Below are 20,909 nucleotides of genomic sequence, written 5' to 3'. Positions count from 1 at the left end.
AAAATTAAAGGCCTTTCTTTGTTCATAATTTTGAGATTCTGTGTACTTTAAAAAACGTTAAAAGAACATTCTTTTTTTCCATACAATTTTTAATTTAAGAAATGAAAAAGCGGAATAATAGAGGGGCAGCGAGAGTTTATGGGGGAAAAAATAAATAAAGTAAAATATAGTAAAATAAGGCCAAGTGCAATAAAATAATATAAAAAAAAATAGAAGTAGCGTAGAGGAAGAGAAAGAACAGGATGGAAAACAACTAGCTAAAGTAAACCAAGAGAATGTAATGAATATTGGCGGAACGTGCGCAGTGGTGTAACGTAATGTGATCATAAGTGCCTTTATTGTAATTCGATATATTTGCTACAACATTTAGTTCTGTGTTATGCGCATACGTGTGTGTGTGTGTGTGTATATATAGACGTACATTTCTATATACATATATATACATATATACATATATGTATCCATACGAATGTATTTGCGTATGTATGCCCTTTTGTATCCTGTTTGCCATATATACAGAGAAAAATATGAAAAATGCTTTAATGCTGTGCACGTACTTACTCGTACTTACAAGTTTCTTATTAAGAGCAGGATGCAACGGCACAAAAAAGAAAGAATACAGTGGTACCCTAAACAAATTTAATAGAACCTACTATGATAAAGGACTACTAATACATAAACATAAAAAGATAAACGCGAAAAAAATTTTGTTTCTTAAAAGTAAAAAAAATAAATTGAAAGAGATGTGGAAAAATTTTACAAAAAATTATTTTTATAAATACTTCAACTTAAGCAATAGACGTAATAATAGAAGTAATGAGAGTTCTATTGAAGGATGGAGTAAACTCTCTATAAACAACGTTTTTAATAATTTCACTTTAAAAGATAATAATGAAATAATTAATGAAGCTATAATAAATAATAGTACATTAATTAATGAAGACGCATTTGCTGACTTGCTGAAAAAGAATAATATAAATATTATAAGATATAGAGATATTAATACAATAATAAAAATTATTAATGATTATTATACTACAACAAATCATCTCTTCTCTAACGTTTTAAAATATGAAGTTAAAAAGGTTAAGAACAAAAATATGCTAGTTATATATGTAAACGAGTTGATACTAGATGAAAATTGCATTAAAATTAATGTGTATCAGGTGGACAAAGAAAAGGGGGAAAAACAAAATTTGCAGCGCTCATCTCCAGGCTCCACTAAAAAGGAAGTGCAAAAAAGTGGAAATAAGATCGACAACAAAAATAGCAATAAAAGTGGTAAGGGGGAGAAGATAGTGGGTCATCAAAATAGCCAGGGAAATTACTACAAAAATAATAGTCTAAATAGAGACAGAAGTGCTGGAAAAAATATGAACAAAACTTCTGATCAAAAATTATACCAAAATTCTGACCAAAATGCTAGCCAAAATTGTCAACAAAATTCTGAACAGAGGGACAATAAAGTCCTGTTAGAACGAAAGAGCGTCATAAACAACGACGTTCTTAATTATGGCTTAAAAAGAAAGGACGGCAAATCAAACAATAAACTGAAACAATTTTTCGAAAAAAAAATGAACATAAAAGAAAAGTGCATATTTATGTGGGATGAAAAAATGTATGATCTGTTAATAAAATCCAATTTGTTTAGTTATGTACATGTTAAATTATTCTTTGACAAAGTGAGTAATAAAAATATATTAGAAATAGACCTAGTTGAAAATAAAAAAATGATTTTTATCCCAAGTATATCTAAAAGTTTCACTTCTTTTTTAGAGTTCTGCATTAATTTGACCTTTGCCTATCTTCATAGTATTAACTATGCTGACAAATTCAGAATAAAATTTTTTCAAAATATGAATTATAAAAATAATAAACATAATTACGATTTTGTTTTCATAAATGACATAGTCGAAATGGAAAAATTAAAAAACAATTATCCAGCATACTCTATCTGCGGATTTAACATAAATAAAGTCTACAAAAAAGAGGTAAGTAATTCTTCATTAAACCATTTTATGAATATTATTAACTGTTCAGGTGAAAATAACAGCTTAGCAGAAAATTTGCAACATGATATTTCTGAAACAACAGAAGAGGCTTCTTCTCTCCCTTTTAATTTGAATTATCCTTTGAAGGAAAAAGATATTTACAATTATTTAAATAAAAATAAAATTTTCATTTTTTTTATTAAAAAAGTACATGACACAATATTTGAGTTAAAAATGAAATTTAAAAAAAAAATGTTTCACAAATTTTTATATTTTTTAAAATCAGAAGAGGAAAAACACTCGAATAATAACAACGGAAAAGGTATAATCAACGATAAGATAAAAAAATTTTTTATTTTAAAATATATAAATTTTTTCAAAAAAGAAAAGAATTATGTATTATTTAACAAGTTATATAATATCTATGGATCTAAGTTGAAGTTGTCTAGTTCTTTAAATGCCTTTTCCACAAATTTTTTTGAAAAATCGAACTTTTCGAAAACGTTTTATAATATAAAAAATAAGATAGACTTGGTTGTTTATTTTAACACGGATAAAAGGTTTTGTGTAAAAGAATATGACAATATGTTGTCAAGAAAAATTAGCGAGGGCCCAACTACTCCCAATGAACATAGGAATAATGAAATTTTTCGTTCAGAATTATTATCCTTTTTTAAAAATGTTAATAAGGGAAGATATTGCACATTAAATAAAATAAACAATTTGTATTTGAATTATTCCTTTTATTTTAATAAAAATTATAAAATTAATATATCCACATTTTTTATTAAGCTAAAAAATATGTTGAGCAAACAAAATTCAAATGAAGAAGGGGTGAACAAAAAATGTACAAACAAATTATATAGTGGAGAGGGTTCCGCCTACCTTGCCCCCGTATATTTGTGTAAATTAGCATTGCATGATGTTCATCTTTTATTAAATTTTGAATTGTCATTTAAGAAAAATTTATGGAATTATAAGCACAGGTATTATTATGATAAGAGTGAACAAAAAAAAAAAGAAAAAAAAAGATATTACTACTATAACATTATGGAAGTGCTTAATATAAACAGAAAAAACACACACAACAATTTCACAAATTTCAGCGAAGATATTCAACGTATAAAAGTGTACAGCAACAACAGCTCACTGTCAACTACTAGCTCCACTTATGATATAAACAATATTAATTTAAATGATGCACAGAAAGAATATTTAAATAAAATGAAAGTTGCGTTGAATTACAAATTAATATTTCCTATATTATTTCACAATTATTTTTTAAATTTACTCAACATAAAATTGTACCTGTTTTTTAATTATAATTTATTTGATGATACTCCAAACGATCCCAATGCTTCTTCTTCTGTCTCTTTCTTAAGCGAGCAAAACAGGAAGGCTACTACTTACAATTTCCTTAAATTAAATTACTTAAAAAATAAAAAAAAAAATCTCAGTTCTTCATATGGCGTAGGTGTTCTTTTGTCGAATGTGAACGTTTTTTTAAATTTTAAACTAAACACTGAAAAAATGGTACCTACCCTCATTTTGCAGTTAAACCAGGACAGCTCAAAATTCAAGTACTTGCTGTGAGGGGATAGCCAACCGGGCGCGAGCGTGCTGCATACATTATACGCCTGGCTAGTTACACGCCTACTTACGCACACATGGATTTATATTCGTATGCATAGTTACACGAATATGCAATACGTACATATATATATATATATATATTTTTTTTTTTTTTTTTTTTTTTTTTTCTTTACGCATAATTATGCCGATGTTTGTCCCAACTTTTTTTAAACAATATTTTTTAAAAGCCTATGTTAAGCTATTCACAAGCTCCTTATTAGTAGTCATGTTTTAAAAAAGTTGTAAAAAAGATGAAATTTTTTTTTTTATATATATCAGAAATTTACACACCATTTTTTAACCGTATATTAAGTCATCTAAAGATGAAAATATGATTAACGTAGTAAAATTAATAAAATTTATTTTGATCATGTAAAGTGAGATATGTACATGCGTCATGAGAATAAATGTAAAAATTAATGTATATATAAATATATATATGTACATAAATATATGCATGTATTATGTGCGTATGCATATATTGCCGAATTTGTGCATATAAACGTTCTAGAAGAATTAACATCCCTCCGCGTTCCTTTGTAAACCTGTTCTTTTTAAAAATAACTGACATATCGCTGTATATTTCTTTCATGTTTTATTCTCTTTTAAGGAGGTACTGAACAAAACTGACCATCCCAAGTAGTATTAACATAGAGCTACTTTGAACATGAACGGGCAATTTTTTTTATTTTGCATAACATCGTAAATATACCTGAGCAAGTGTTTGAAATGACTATATGAAGCAAATCAAAGGGAAAGGAAATTTTTCCAAAACGCTGAAAATATTTAATGCAATACGTTCATAATTTTGCCATTTTTCTGTTTTTGTAAAGGGCATAAATATAATAACATATATGTGGAATGTGCCTGCATGGGGTACATGTTCTTGTACATGCATGCACATACATGCGTACATACATACATATATATATATATATATATACACACCCACGAACGTTTTAGAGGAAGGAAAATGATAACCTCCATTGATATTATACACGAATTACTGACGACCATATATTGCAGCATTTTTTCGAGAAATAGAAAGAATATTTTGAAATATGATGTGTTACTATATTTGGACGATTATTACTATTTCGATATATTGAAAAAGGTTAGTGCAGATATAAAAGAGATAGACAAAGATTCGTTTTTAATAGAAGAGAAACAAAATTTTAATGCAATTTTTACTGATTTCTGTAAAAGGAGGAATTACATTATAAAGGATAAAACGTATACCAATGAAAGTGAAAAGAGGATAGACTTTTTGCACGAGATACTTTCGGACCTGCTATGTTTATTATTCCAGGAGGGCACTGTGAATGCGAGTAGCAGTGGTAATGATGGTACAATTGGTAGTGGTAGAAGGAATAATGACAAGGGCAAAATACAGAGAGTAATACACAAAACGTACAATTATGAAATAAACGGAAACTGGAGGAAAATAGAAAATCAACTAGTTGAAATAGAAAGTTTAAGTACCCATAAAAAGAGGAGTAATATTACGGATTACATGAATGAAAATAATGTGAAAGAAATACTAAATATTACAAAAGAAAATTTCAAAAATGATGATATAATAATTAAAGAGAACATAAATAAAGATACAGAAAAGATACTAAAAAGTTTAATAGAAAAATATAATAATGCTTATGAATTAAGATTTTATTATATTTTTTTAAATAATTACCTTACAATACAAACTATGTTCATGTCTCCTCTAATTAATTTTCATTCAAAAGAGATAAAAGGAATAATTAAAAAAATTATAGAAATAAAAAATACAAAATATTACCCCATAACAATATATGATATCTTATCATTTCAGTATGATCAAATTAAATTTTATAAAAGCTCTCATAATAATTTAAAATCGCCAGTAAAAAAAATTAAAATAATGGACAATATTGTGGAAAGAGGTGGTATGCCTACAGAATTTTCCAAAAAGATCATTATGAAAGATGTAATTAATGCAAATGTATCATTAAAGAATAAATACAATAAATCTAGAAAACAAAATGATCATAGTTTTGGAGGAAAATATAAGGTGCGCAATTATTATGACTCCTCCAGGGGGTAGGGGAAAAGGCGAATTGAGGTGCTTTCTCATAAGGGAAATCAAGCGAATGGGCATATAGGCATATGCACATAATATATATATATATATATATATATATATATATATATTATATATATATATATATTATGTATGTATATATACATATTACCTTTTTTTTTTGTTTTTTGTATGTGTGAGTTTACATGTACGAACCAAAGTGCTTCTATCATTTACGTTTTGACGTTAATAACAGCAGAGAAAAAAAGAAATTAGCTTCTTAAAAAAGGAAAGAGAACAAATTTTCAGCTTCAAGAAGAGGGGAAAACAAAAAACTTGAAATGTAGTTATTCGAATGGATGCTATTTTTTCCTTTTTAATTGAACAAGAGCAGCAAAAAAAATCGTTCTCTTTGTTTGCATAAATGTACTGTTATAGACGGGGGAAAAGTAGGGAAACAAAATTAAATAAGCACAAAAATTGATAGATAGATAGATAGATAGATAGATAGATAGATAGATAGTACTCAATAGATAAATGGACAAATACATATATAAATGGATAAAGCAAAATGAAGCAGTTGCACGCTACATAAAATAACAAGGCGCACACTCTTTTTCTCTTTTGCCCTTTTTTATAATTTCTTTCTTGCTAACCTTCTCCGTCTTGTCTTTTTTACTCATTCTGAACAGCGCGAGCATTGTCTTCCGCGCATTTTCATTCCCTCTCTTGATATGTAAAAAAGCTATGTGCATTTTTCTTTTCAAAAAAAAAAAAAAAATAATAATATGTGAGAAGTTAATATGTGGAGAGCCTCATCATTTTTTTTTTTTTTTTTTTTTCTTTTGAAATTAAAAGTGAATACCGTCCACTCAAGCATAAACAAATTAATAAGAACCTATATTGTGTTTGTTTTTCATATATTTTTTTTCTCAATAAATAATAGATGATATATGTTTAATAACAATTATTATATATTTTTACTGTAGTTCTACTTTGCACACTTGAGTTCATTTTTTTGAAACATGATTTAATATTTAAAAAGTATACATAAGTTGTAGAAAAAATGGCAAAGAAGTACCTGCACGCCTTTACTTTTTTTTCCCTCTTATTAAACATATTTATAGGATATTCTTATGCATCTTATTTGAATGATAAAATAAAAAAGTCCTATTGCAAGAATTGTAATGATAAGATAAGTTACAGTAGGTACTCATCTTTCCTACAACATGATGAAAAAAAAAAAAGGGATACTACTGCTATGCTTGGCAAGCACACACAAAATAGTGAACCTGATGGGAATGAAAATGATTTGAAGCATAGCCAAAAAAGGGAGAACAAAAAAGGGGAAGTAGCAAAATCATTTCTGCATCTTAATAATAAAGAAGAGAAAACTTTTTATAGTTTAAAATTAAATGAAAACAATTTAAGATGGAGTATACCCTTTCTTATTGGGTTCAAACAAACGAAGGTAGATCTAGGTATCGTCACGTCTAGTCTTATAACAGCACTGTATTGTTCTTACAATGTTCGAGAAGATTATGAACTGAAGAACTTAAAATATGATATAGAAAAATCAAAAGATTTAAAATATATTGAATGTAAAAGTAAGTATTGTTTAGCTATAAATACAGAAAGTACATGTACACCCTTAAAAAATTTTTTTCAAAATTTGCATGATTATAATATAAAGAAAAGAAGTTGTAAGAAACGATTTTGCGATTACGTAAATAATACGAATTTTTTAAATATGAATAATAGATTAAATGATAGAGATGTATCTGTATGCTCATTTAATACTACAATTGGCAGTGATCAAGTGAAAGGATTTTATTTTAAAGACAGTTTCTACTTAGGTGATATTGTTAAAGGCAATTATGAATATTTCGGATGTATATCAGAAGGGAATGATTTAAAATTTAATGAAGTGATATCAGGATTTATCGGATTAGCGGATGATAAAAGGGAAATTGTTGACCCCAAAAAAAATAAATTCCCATCTATTTTAGACACGTACATTTTAAAGTCCACTTCTAAAAAAAATATCTTTGCATTATGTTTTATTGAAAAAGGTGGAATAGCAACATTTGGTGGATATGAAAAAAGCTTATTAAAAAAGCAATTAGAAGTATCGTTATTACAAGTCCAAAGCAAAGAGTTTATTGCTGATGAAGCATTACAAATGGATGTGGATGCAGCTGCTGAGAATTATCAGATAGTTTGGATAAAATACTCGGATGCAAAAAAAAGTTCGTACAACTTGTTTTTAAAAGAAATAAGGGCAAAATCATGGTCAAAAAATGATACATATGAAATTGGAGCTGATGCCCTTGTAGATTCCTGTACGTGAGACACTGCGTGTGCAAGCACATACACAAATGCATGCTTTTATATACATGTGTAATGCATATTTTGTGTGAGAAATTCTTACACACAGGAGCCTATTATGTACCCTTTTGCAGACAACTACTTTTTATCACTCCCAGTTGATATTACGACTAAGCTAAAAACTTTCATATTTAACAATTGCCCCAAAACGGACAGCGACTGCACTAAGTTGATCGAGAATGGGGTAATGGAGATTAAAAGCAAGGACATAAGCAAATTTCCTACCATCGAGCTAATTTTTAAGTAGGCCTAATTTTCACACTTCTGAAACGCACGTATGTGTACGAGTATATTTATCTATACTCATATGCCCCTATTATACATGAACAGATGTATTTAAGGACGTGTGCATTCATCTGATAACACCTCATCATACCCTTCACGTTCATATATTTTAATTTTTTTTTTTTTTTTCCCTTACAGTGAAGGAAAGGTAGTAGTTCATCCAAAAGATTACATAATAGACGAAGGGTTAGCTCTCTTTCTAGGAATATTTATTCCAAAACGAATGAAAAAATATGTATACATGTGTGTGTGTGCATACATGTATCCATGTATGTGTAACTGCTTCTTTCTCAGGGAAGGAAAGTACAGGGTGTTGATAAATTCCTCCGGCGTAGTAAAACTGGGCATCCCCTTTTTTCTGAACAAATACTTAATATTTGACAATGAAAATGGGAAATTAGGTTATACATTCTTGCAGGCCTGCACATGTGCATGTCTATATATGTATGTGCATGTCTATATATGTATGTTCATGTCCGTGTATGTGTATGTGCATATCCGTGTATGTGTATGTGCATGTCTATGTATGTATATGTATATGTATGCATGCACGTACTTGTGAGAAAACATCTGCGCTTATACGCAAAAATATGCAGTAATGGACGATTCAAAATGGCGATCGTATATGTCCCTCTACACTTTTAGGTGTAGGACCATCTGAATGCAGCTTAAACATAGATGAAAAAGATATTTCTGGAATGGACATATCACTCCCAGGAATAGAATATCCCGATCAAGTCGAATATGAGGTAAAGCAAAAAAGAACAAATCAAAGCAAAATATATGTACATGAGCTAGTGCACTCGTTCATGTACACATTTACAAACATATTTACGAACACTTACTTGCTCAAATATATATATTCGCGTGCGCGTGTGGTGGTACCTTCTTTTCCTCTTTGAAGGGATCGGGAGAGGCAGGATTTTTTGAGAAGAATAAAACTGCAATTATTGCATTTTCAGCGGTTACCTTTGTAACATCTATCGTTGGAAGTATTTTTTATTTTTTATGATATACTGAAAGAGAATAAAAAATAAAAGCTCATTCATCATTTGCCTACTCTATTAAACGCTATATATGAGCTTGTTTATATGTATATATTGACGATCATGTAAATGCTTATGTTCCTTAAGTAAAATTAAAAAAAAAAGACCTACACATCCTTCCATAAAATATGCATTCTTTTTTTTTGCGAATTCCGCCTTTTTTTTTTTTTTTTTTTTTTTTTGCAGTAAATAATTATGTTTCACCTGCTTCACTGCATTTTATCTTCTTTTCATTTTGAAAACTTAGACTTCCCCCCCAAAAAAAAAGAGAAAACAAAACAAAAAAAAAAAAAAAAAAATACTTCCAACTTGCTACGTACAACTTCCTACTTTTTTCTATTTTTGTTTCACAAGTTTTGTGTTATCCCAAAATTGAGGTGCGTATATGGCTTTCTCCCATGAATCTGTACTTTTCATTTTTTTAATTAAAACCAACAAAAAGCGAAAATTCATATATTAAATGAATGAAACATTTGAATAAGGAAAAAGAGAATGGAAAAAGAAAAGGAAAACAAGCATGTCTATGGTATGTATTACATCCTTTTCACCTTTACCATAATTATTATTATTTTTTTTTTTTTTCCTATGCGTGTGCGATTGTTTTATTAAGGCTCATTTTTTTATCATTTCTCAATTTTTTAACAAATTGTACAATAACTAAATGAGGTAGTAATGACCAATCAATAACACCCAGAAATTTGTGTTACTGCTTTTTATACCGATCGTCAAAAAGAATTATGCCGTGAAATTACGTCATTTTTATGTGTTTTATATTACTTTATTCTTTTTTGAGTATTTTGAGTATTTTGATTATTTTGAATATTTTGTTTATTTTGATTATTTTGATTATTTTGATTATTTTGATTATTTTGATTATTTTGATTATTTTGATTATTTTGATTATTTTGAGGTATATAGAGAAAGAGCGTGCAGGAAGAGAACTACTGCGTGAATAAAAAAAAAAAAAAAAAAAAAAAAAAAAAAAAAAAAAAAAAATATCGGCAAGGATGTGATAATACGAACATAGTGACATAAGAACATACCATGTAAAACTTTTTGGTATCTTTTTGAAAAAAAAAATAAAATAAAATAATCAATAAAATAATCAATTAAATAATCAATAAAATAATCAATTAAATAATCAATAAAATAATCAATTAAACAATCAATAAAATAATCAATTAAATAATCTATTAAATAATCAATTAAATAATCTATTAAATAATCAATTAAATAATCTATTAAATAATCAATGAAATGCCCGTTATACAGGAACTAACCAAGCTGCTAGGATATTTACATGAGACTTAAGGGAAAACAAAACGTATTACGTTCTCATCCAATCATATGTAAGCACTTAAATTTGATCTACCAGGTATATACCAACTTACTAATTTTAACTACGCATGTAAAAATATATATGCGAGCGCACATACATATACACACTCGCACACATACATATACACACAGTTCTGCATCTTTAGCTCCTGAGAAGAAATGAAAATTTTTCAAATTAAAGAAAAAAGAAGAGGAAATTTCGATTGATTTTGAATGAAACAATGTGAACGTTCGCAGACGAGGATCTGAAAATAAAAAAAAAAAAGAAAAATATACATACGTATACTCATACCCTTACACCCACATATATACATACACGTACCTATACCGTATATATACATACGTATATATATACATTTGCACACACGTACTCACACGTATGTATGTATGCATGCACGGGCGTGGGTACACGAACTGGTAAGAAAGGATGGACGAATTAACGAAAGAGAAACTAATAAGCAATATAAGTAAAAAGTATGATATAAAAAACATAAATTTGTACATAACCAATATTGAAGAGCATATAATAAAAATAAAAAATGAAGGGACTAGTCTAATAGATGAAGTGTTTTTAGCATTTAATGGGTCTATAGGTCACCTTTCTCTATATTCATATTTATTTGACCATAATGTTAATGTTGATTTAAATTGTCTAAATTTTATATATGAACATAGTTATATAGAAGAAGAAAAAGTAATAGAAGGAGAAAACAAAAATGAAAAGAGAGTTGTAGATATAACGAAGTTTGATTCAGATTTAATGTATTATATAGTAAAGGAATATAAAGAGAATTATGAGGAAGATTATAATTTGACTATAAAAGATTTGGAAGATATAATATTAAAATACAAAGAAAATATTTACGAAGAAGCGATAAAGTTATATAAAGAAAAATATAATGATGGGGTAAAAGTATATAACACATTTTTAGACTTATGTCATTTTTATTATGATGAAAAAAAGATGAAATTTTTAAAAAAAAAAAAGTCGATTCTGTTGAAAATTATAATGAATATATTAATGCAAATACGGATGTTGAATTTTATGAATTGAAATATCATCTCTTAACAAAAAAAACTAAGGGACATCCATCTGTTCTGTTCTGGTCTGATGCAGTTAACGAAATACATATAAAAGATAAAACAATTATAACGTCTGTTGATGCAGTTAAATTAACAAATACCGGTCATCAACATATCATAGGAATACTTGGCTTGAATAGAGATGGAGAGTTAGTAATACAAGGTATCAGAAATGAAGTGAAATTGTTTATTAACAATAACTGTGTTATTAATCATGGAATATACTGCATCGGACATATTATTCTAGTTCAGGGGCGCATGAAATTGCTTAACAAAACCTTTTATGCTACGGAAATTATGCACCCCCCCAGGTTACACCATAGTACATGAGCAAATGGAAGTGCGTACTTCCCACTTTCACCCATACATGTTTCCCACTTTCACCCATACGTGTTTTCCACTTTCACCCATATGTGCTTGTTTTTGCCGCCCATTCGCAGAAACTACGAGGACGAGAAACTCGAGGAAGACCTGTTCTACGGGTTCGAAAACGAAAAGGAGAAAAAGGAAATAAAAGAGTACGAAATAATTGTGAAAAGCAACGATAAAAAACAAAACTGGGTAGTGATGCATGACGTGTATTTAGACAATCCGTATACATTCGAAATACTGGAAAAAATGTTTTCTCTTTATGTAAATACATACCCTGATAACGATTTACCCATCGGATTTATATTTATGGGTGATTTTATAAGCTTAAAATTTGACTATAACAAAAGCTTTAATAATATATATGTAAAAGGATTTGAAAAGTTATCTGTTTTATTAATATCCAAATTTAAATTAATATTACAAAACTGTTATTTAGTATTTATACCTGGGAAAAATGATCCATGTGCATGTAAAAATAGTATTCCCAAATTACCAATTCTCCCTTATTATATTAAAAAATTTGAAGAAAATGTGAACTCTTTTTTTTCATCTAAAACAAAAAAAAAAATTATCTTTGCTACGAACCCATGTCGTATTAGACATTTCAATAAAAAAATGATTTTCTTTAGACATGATATTTTGAACGATTTAATTTGGAGCTCTTCAATTAATGCAACTCAAGATGAGAAAAAGAATTTACAAAATATATTAGTATCTACGATTATTGGGCAGAGTCATATATTCCCTATTACGCATGATAACAGAATATTAAAGAGATATTCCTCTTTTCTCTTTTTATACCCGTTACCAAATTTTATTTGTATATCTGATAACACATGCAACAGCTTCATTTCGTATGCCTCGGATAATACTAATGATGCCATCATTTCGAACTCGGACTTGTCCTTTACGCGGAAAAAAGCGTTCACCGTGTACAATGTTCTGCAGCACGAAGCAAAGAGGTACGTCGTTCCAATATGAAGCACGGCAAATATACATGCACCTTTGTTGTTGATCGTCGCGCATGTGGGGCATGCCTCGAAAAACACAAAAGCGCAGATGCTGTTATTATTACTATTGCTGTTATTACTGTTATTGTTATTTCATTGTTTTATTTCGTTTTACTTTATTTTGTTTTATTATTTTATTGCGATTTATTTTATTTTATTATTGCGATTTATTTTATTTTATTATTGCGATTTATTTTATTTTATTATTGCGATTTATTTTATTTTATTATTGCGATTTATTTTATTTTATTATTATATTGCGTTTTATTTTATTTTTTATTATATTACTTTTTATTTTATTTTTTATTATATTACTTTTTATTTTATTTTTATTTTATTTTTATTTTATTTTTTGAACGGGACCTCCAACCACCGCAGGCGGGCGTGCAAATGTACACACATATGTGCGCTAAGCCATTCGCGGGCTTTCCAACCCCACCACACTACTCTAATCGTAGTAGTAAACGCGCGCCTTCTCCTTGATGTAACTCCACACATGACTCTTTTCGACAAAATTATTGTGAGCAATGATTATTAGCTGGCTTTTAGCTCTACTCAGTGCAACGTTTATCCTGTTCTTATTTTCATAGAACGATTCGAAGGAGTTATTGTCATATGCAAAAAATATTTCTTTGTTAACATACTCCGATGAATTAGTAATACTGGTAGTACTACCTTTCTCTGAGCAGATAACCCTTTTTTCCGCCACACATGTATTATTTTTGTTTTCTATTTCCCTTACACTGTAATTATCACGTGAAAAGGAGCTCAGCACACAAGAAAATAAAATTATTTCCTTCTCAATTCCTTGAAAAGAATCAACTGTACTTACTTTTATTCTTTTTAGATGGTCATAATTTTTGGATTCTTTCATTTTATTTTTAATATAGTTAGCCTGATTTTTAAAAAATGAAATTATGCCAATATCATTAGGTGTCACATTGTTATTTATCATACTCTCACATATATTTAAGATTATATTGGCTTCTAAAATATTAATAAATGAAGAATAGTTGTTATACTGTATTTCTCTGTTTGTCTGTCTTCTTATCAATATTAAATTTACATGTGAATCGTATTTATTATAATATAATTTAATATTCTTTGTACATTTTGCATTTACTATATAATTATTGTAAAATAAGTAACTACATATATTACTTATTGTAGGATGACATCTATATTGCTTGTTCATAATAATTAGTTTATTAATAAAAGGTAAAGGTTGTATGTCGGTACCCTTATTTTTACCCTTTCGCCTGACTTGTACATGTTGAAATGTATTATCCCTTTTTTCCTCATGTAAATCAAACATATGTTTATATATGTTACTTCTTAAGATTGAATATTCTACTTGATTTAGATTTATTATTTCTCTTTTTATGTCGTCTAGGTCTAGCTGGTCGTCAGGGTAAGAGTCATCATCATAACGATGATCGCCACTTCCACTATACCCATGGCTCCTTATCTCACCACGCTGCATGTTCTTCACTCTTTCCTCCTTACCCTGCATGATATAATACTTAATAAAGAGCTCGTTTTCAATAAGTCTAGCAAACATGCTACGCGTCAAGTCACTCCTACTTTTCAAAACGAAACTCAACTGTTTAATATCACCAATTAGAATAAATTTATCTATTGAATATTTTATAAGAAATTTTAAAAGAGTTAGTTCATCAATTTGTGTGCACTCATCAACAATTAAATAATTAATACTGTTCTTAATAGAATTTAATTTTTCAAAGATGTGTAAACTTTTGCATGTTCCAGCTATAACTCTTTTGTTTTTGTATTTATTTCTAAAAACGAATTCTCTTTTTCTCTTCAACACGCTTATCAGTGTGTCTACATTTTTTATTTTATGCAATTCCTTTGCACTCCTTTTGCTCGTCTTACCATTATCGTAACAACTATTTCTGCTCTCACTGCTGTTATTATGGTCGATTCTGTTTCCGTTAATCTTTTTCTTCCCTGATAGGGACACCGGTACAGATTCCTCTTCCTTTTTTCCTCTAAAATTGTTGTAATTATTATCCTTATGATTGTTAATCGTTGTAATTCTCTTTTTCAAAAACGTGGATTCTATATCTGTACCTTCTGTACTGCCATTTCCCCCTTTCTTGTTCGTCATACTTTCTAAATATCTCTTCATCTGTTCTGCATTCTTATCGTCCTTCGAATTTATGCTAATAAAATTTGTAATTAAAAAAAAATTTACTTCATATATATTTCCTATCCTTGCAAAGTCATAAAATTCAAAATCGAGTTTTAATTTTAGCAGAATATTGTCCACTCCAAAATTGGTGTTGCACATGAGTAAAATTTTTGTCTTCTCCCGATTCTTATGTTTATTAATATGTTTATTATTACATTTATTATTACATTTATTATTACATTTATTATTACATTTATTATTACATTTATTATTACATTTATTATTACATTTATTATTACATTTATTATTGCATTTATTATTACATTTATTATTGCATTTATTATTACATTTATTATTGCATTTATTATTACATTTATTATTGCATTTATTATTACATTTATTATTATATTTATTACTACATTTAAGATTATATTTATCATTATATTCATCATTATACATATCATTATTTTTAATCTTATTTTTACTCTTTTTTTTATTGTCATCTCTTGTTACTTCGTCACTGCCTCCGCTTGAGCTACTACTACTACTGCTGCTGCTGCTTCTGTTGATTCTTTTGCCGTCCCTGTGCTCGTGGTCATCTCTACTGGGGTCATTCTTATCCCCTCCATCACTTACACTTATTCCATTTTTGTTTCTTTTGGCTAGCTTCTCCTCACAGGTCAATAACTTATCTAAGTAACAAATGATATGGCAGATGAGCGTACTTTTTCCTGACCCAAAAATTCCATTAACCAGTAAGGTGTTACTTCTGTCCTGTTGAACCATATTCATTTGGATGGTACTAACAGGGAAACTTTGATTATGTACATGTGTATTTTCCTTCTCTTTCTCACTTTGGTTACACTGGCCTTGGTAAATCTCATTTGGGTCATTCTCAATTTGCTTCCCCCCAATTGGATCTTTCTCTCTGTCCGTACACACAAACCAGTTAAGAACACTCCTAATGATTTGCTTCTGCTTCCTGTTTAACTTCTTATCACTGCTGAGTTTTTGTGTTAACTCTCTTTTGTAGCTCCCACTGACATATTGTAACAAAGTACATTGGTCAGAGCAATACTCAGTGCAATTTATTATTCCTAACTTGGTCCAAATAAAATTGTAGAGACTCACATCATGTACACTTTTATAAAGATAAAAGAGAAACTTCATATGTTCCATATATTCATATAACGTAATAAAAAACAAACAGGATGGAAATATTACTTTTTTGTATCTCCTTAAAAAATAAATACACTTTTTCGTTGTCCTAATTTTCTCCTTATCAAATAGTTCGTTCATGTATGTATACGTTTGAAAATTTAAAGGATATATTTCTAAATAATTATTTTTAAAAGAACTCCACTTGGTAATAAATATCAACAAATTGTTATTATCGAAATAATTATTGTCTCTACTCAAAATAATTACATGATGCATATGGACATATTTACTCCCCTCTTGCATAAACCTACTTCCATTCTTTTCTATTACAAAACAGCTATTTGTTGTTACGTTCAGGAAGAATTTGCACCCCAAACTGCAGTCGTTATGGCTACCATAACTTGTACTCCCGACCCTTCCGCCAATCCTGCTACGAACCATGGTACTAACCATACCGCTAACCCTGTTCCCCTTATCAGACACAGTGCAAACTACCTTCACTCCTTGAAATAACAACACATAATCATCATCTGCATATTTATATTTTCTCCTTTTTTCCTCCCTCAAAAATGATAAGGAATTATGTCCACTATTATTATCAGCACATATACTGCTGTTTACTGCTCTTCTTATTCCTTCATCAACTTGATAATCCTCTTTTTTCCTTAAATTGTTAATGACTTCATTCTCCTCTTGATTACCCTTTACATACTTCGAATCGTTTTTCCTACCAGTCAATCCACTTAGAAAAGACACCAAATAACTATGAAGACACAACAGTTTATTTATTACATCATAATAAATTTGAAAAAGAATACCATTCATAAAATAGTAAATATATTCTGACTTGTTCAGGAAAAAATTTGGAATTTTAAAATATTTTAATTCATTTAATTTATTTTTTATACACATTTTGTTTGTTAAAATGGTTATATATATAGGTAAGAACAAGTTACTTTTATTAACATCTTCCATATCCTTAGCGTAAAAGTTAGCGTTCTCAAAAATAAATGTATTCATATTTTTTATTTCGTATATGTTCAAATAGTGAAAGGAGCCCTTTTTCTTTTCTTTCAATGAAGAGGCATCTTCCCAAGTCAGTAGTTCTTCATTTTTGCTTGTTTCTTTTTTTATAATTGTTTGAGTGTGTTCCTTACATACGATGCTACTAAGAATGTTTTCTTCGTTGTTGTAGTACGCTTTTTCCATTGATTTATTTACGAAACTGATACCATTTCGTTTTTTAGTCGTTACGCTTCGGAGGTCCCCATCTTCCAAGCCGCTAATATTGACGCTGTTGACAATGCTATCATTGCTGTCTAATATGTTCCGCCATGATCGAGGGGGGCCTCCATCCGACTTCTTAACTCCATTTGATTCGTCCATCCCATCCGATACGTCCACTCTATCCGATACGTCCACTCTATCCGATACATCCACTCTATCCGATACATCCACTCTATCCGATACATCCACTCTATCCGATACATCCACTCTATCCGATACGTCCACTCTATACGATACGTCCACTCTATCCGATACATCCACTTCATTCGATACATCCACTTCATTCGATAACTCTACTCCATTTGATACATCTACTTCTTCCGCTTCGTCTGCTTCAAAAACTTGGTGGTCCTTCCCCAAGCCAGAGCTCATGTGCTTGCACAAAGGATTATTAAAAATATTCAAGCTTGAAAAATTATTTTTGCTGGCCATTTTCCCTATGTTAATAATTTCTTCATATTTGTCATTATTTTGGCTGTTTTCACTACAGAGGAACATTTCATTAATCCTATCTTCGTTATTATGATATAGCGGGAATTCGTCTTGATCTTTATGTGTAATATATGTATGTGTATGTGTATTATTCCGCCTTAAATATCCTCTTTTTTTTTCTTTTTTTCCTTTATCATGTGGTTCATTGTAGAGATCTTCTAAAGTAGAGTGGCTATCATTTCCCCATTTACTTAAAGAATGCATTTGGCCATACTCTGCACACGTATGGTTATTATAGTAATTTTTTGTATCATCATGATAAGATTTATTGGAAGTATTACTCGAGCTTTGATACCTGTGCATGTTATTGTTTATGTCTACGTTTGTATCTACATTTATAGTATTTCTTTCTGTGTACTTTTTCTTTTTCATATCTGGAGCATTGTATATATCATTGGGCTCTCTGATTCTGTTAATCACTCTGTTTGAGATATCGTGCAAGTTCTTACATAATATGTTATTGTTAATGCTATTATTATTCCTTGAAAAGGAATATTCCAATTGCTCATACGTATCATCCTCTTTGTCCGATTTACATAAAAAATCATTATAGACGATGTACTTTCCAAATGGAATATATTCTTCATTTATCACATTTTTTTTTTTCTCTGTAAATAATTTTTCCTTAGAATAATTATATAATTCTAATATATTTTGTTTCTCTATTATATACCCATCAAACCACTTTACGTTTTTCTTTTTATTAAAAAAATATGTTTTGGTGTATGTAATATTGATTAGTTTTGTCCCTTCCCTTGATACCTGCTTTTCTTCTACCCCCTCAATCTTCTTATCTCTTCCTTTTTTCGTTTTCCCATTTACACTTTCACCGTCCTCTTCATCAGTGTTTTTCCACTCCTCCACTGTTCGCCTTCTTTTCACTTGATTTCCATCCCCACATGAACTTACTTCTCTTGGTACTTCGAATTTTCTATTTATACGTGCATACCTGTCTAGCGTCTTATTACGGCATAACCAATTTTTACCATTTGGTAGTTCCTCTTCTTTTTCACTAGAAGGTTCTCCTTCTATTCCCTTTTGATCCTCTACATCATATGAACTGGAATAGCAAATTTCTTTTTTTTCTTTTTTTTTTTTTTTCTTCTGTATGCTTATATTTCCCTTTTCCTCTAGAAGTAACTCGTTTGCTCTTTTTTTCGTTGATTCGTTTTTTATTTCATTTTCAGTGTATGTACTTATGTCAACAAAACGAACTAAGTGATAGTTTAACTCAATTTCTTCTTCAATATTTTGAAAGTTTATTATACTCCCAAGTGAACTTTCTATGCATACTCTATTTAGGTTTAATAGATTTATTTTTGTCGAGCCATGGCTAGTTATTATTTCACAAAATCCGTCTTGCCATTTTTTACTCTTTTGAATTTTTTGATGCGTATATAAGCACTCGTATGTTCTTTTGACTACACCTGAACTCATTCGCACGACTGGGGGGATTGTAGCATTCCTCAGGAATGTGATATGAGAGGTAGGTTAAGAAGTGGGATAAGAAATAAGTAGCTATGTGAGATGAGAAGGATAAGAAGTGAGTAACTACGTGAGTTGGGAAGGATAAGAAGTGAGTAACTACGTGAGTTGGGAAGGATAAGAAATAAGTAGCTACGTGAGTTGGGAAGGATAAGAAGTGAGTAACTACGTGAGTTGGGAAGGATAAGAAATAAGTAGCTACGTGAGATGAGAAGGATAAGAAATGAGTAGATACGTGAGATGAGAAGGATAAGAAATGAGTAGATACGTGAGATGAGAAATAAGCTGAGAACTGTTAAACACGCCGAACTCCTTAATGCTCCTTTTCATTTTTTCGAATTCTTTCGCTTCTCTTCGGTGACACAAAAAAGAGGAAGCAAAGGTGAAATTATAAGTGGAAACAAAAGAGGTAGCAAAAGAGGATGATCAAATGAAAACACGAGAAGAAAAAGTAAAGTGCTTCTCTCCAAATGAGTAACACATTCGGGTAAATTAAACTGCGTACTTAAGTGCTTATCAATATTTAAAAAAAGAAAAAAAAAAAAAAATTTTGCTTTACTTCATTATGTTTTCCTTTCTTTTTTCCCCCCTCCCCACTTTTGCCAAATTTCGTGGACAAGAATTAAAGAATATGAAATATATTTTTTTTCCTTTTGTGTTAACTCGTATAACACATTTTGTCACTAGTATATTTTTACGATCTATTTTCAACTGCAAACAAAATTCGCCAAGATTTTTTTTTTTTTTTTTATTTTAATTTGAATAGATGAACATACGAGTACAAGTTTTTATGGAGATCGTGTTTTACAAATGTAGATTAAAGCATACAAAAAAAAAAAAAAATAAAATAATAAAACAACTATGACATAATAACAACAATGATATAACAATAAAATTATGACAACATAATAACATAATTACAACAAAGTGCATAAAAATAAAACTGCTAAAATTAGTAAGAAAAAAACTGGCACAAAAGTAAATCAACGTTTGACAGAGTATCTTTTGCGCCCTCAGACGATTCCCACTTGGCAAAACAATGAAAAAAAAAAAAAAAGTAGAGCAAAATCGTGAATAGAAAGCCAATGCAACGACTGCTTGAAGCGGAAAACGAAACAAAAGCCATTT

General features: G+C 29.4%; 5 protein-coding genes across 5 annotated transcripts; 4 read left to right on the top strand and 1 right to left on the bottom strand.

Annotated features, from left to right (window-relative positions):
- Window positions 1-542: 542 nt before the first annotated feature.
- MKS88_005736 (protein TOC75) lies at window positions 543-3,584 on the top strand (the record flags this gene model as incomplete). Its single annotated transcript, XM_067219026.1, has 1 exon — window positions 543-3,584. One exon carries the CDS (start codon window positions 543-545, stop codon window positions 3,582-3,584), a length of 3,042 nt encoding a protein of 1,013 aa, XP_067070942.1.
- Window positions 3,585-4,596: 1,012 nt separating this feature from the next.
- MKS88_005735 (uncharacterized protein) lies at window positions 4,597-5,703 on the top strand (the record flags this gene model as incomplete). The annotated part of the gene is made up of 1 exon (XM_067219024.1): window positions 4,597-5,703. One exon carries the CDS (start codon window positions 4,597-4,599, stop codon window positions 5,701-5,703), a length of 1,107 nt encoding a protein of 368 aa, XP_067070941.1.
- Window positions 5,704-6,745: 1,042 nt separating this feature from the next.
- On the top strand, window positions 6,746-9,637 carry MKS88_005734 (microgamete surface protein MiGS; the record flags this gene model as incomplete). Its single annotated transcript, XM_067219023.1, has 7 exons — window positions 6,746-8,021; window positions 8,142-8,310; window positions 8,491-8,538; window positions 8,647-8,753; window positions 8,998-9,101; window positions 9,257-9,344; window positions 9,585-9,637. 7 exons carry the CDS (start codon window positions 6,746-6,748, stop codon window positions 9,635-9,637), a joined length of 1,845 nt encoding a protein of 614 aa, XP_067070940.1.
- Window positions 9,638-11,163: 1,526 nt separating this feature from the next.
- On the top strand, window positions 11,164-13,172 carry MKS88_005733 (DNA polymerase epsilon subunit B; the record flags this gene model as incomplete). The annotated part of the gene is made up of 3 exons (XM_067219022.1): window positions 11,164-11,643; window positions 11,820-12,130; window positions 12,260-13,172. The coding sequence occupies 3 exons, from the start codon at window positions 11,164-11,166 to the stop codon at window positions 13,170-13,172; spliced, it is 1,704 nt and encodes a 567-aa protein (XP_067070939.1).
- A 477-nt stretch (window positions 13,173-13,649) lies between these two features.
- On the bottom strand, window positions 13,650-19,733 carry MKS88_005732 (helicase; the record flags this gene model as incomplete). The annotated part of the gene is made up of 1 exon (XM_067219021.1): window positions 13,650-19,733. The coding sequence occupies one exon, from the start codon at window positions 19,731-19,733 to the stop codon at window positions 13,650-13,652; it is 6,084 nt and encodes a 2,027-aa protein (XP_067070938.1).
- Window positions 19,734-20,909: the final 1,176 nt, after the last annotated feature.

This window comes from Plasmodium brasilianum, chromosome 14 (assembly GCF_023973825.1).
Source record: "Plasmodium brasilianum strain Bolivian I chromosome 14, whole genome shotgun sequence".
Classification (NCBI taxonomy): domain Eukaryota; phylum Apicomplexa; class Aconoidasida; order Haemosporida; family Plasmodiidae; genus Plasmodium; species Plasmodium brasilianum.
This window is presented reverse-complemented; position numbering and strand designations above follow the sequence as displayed.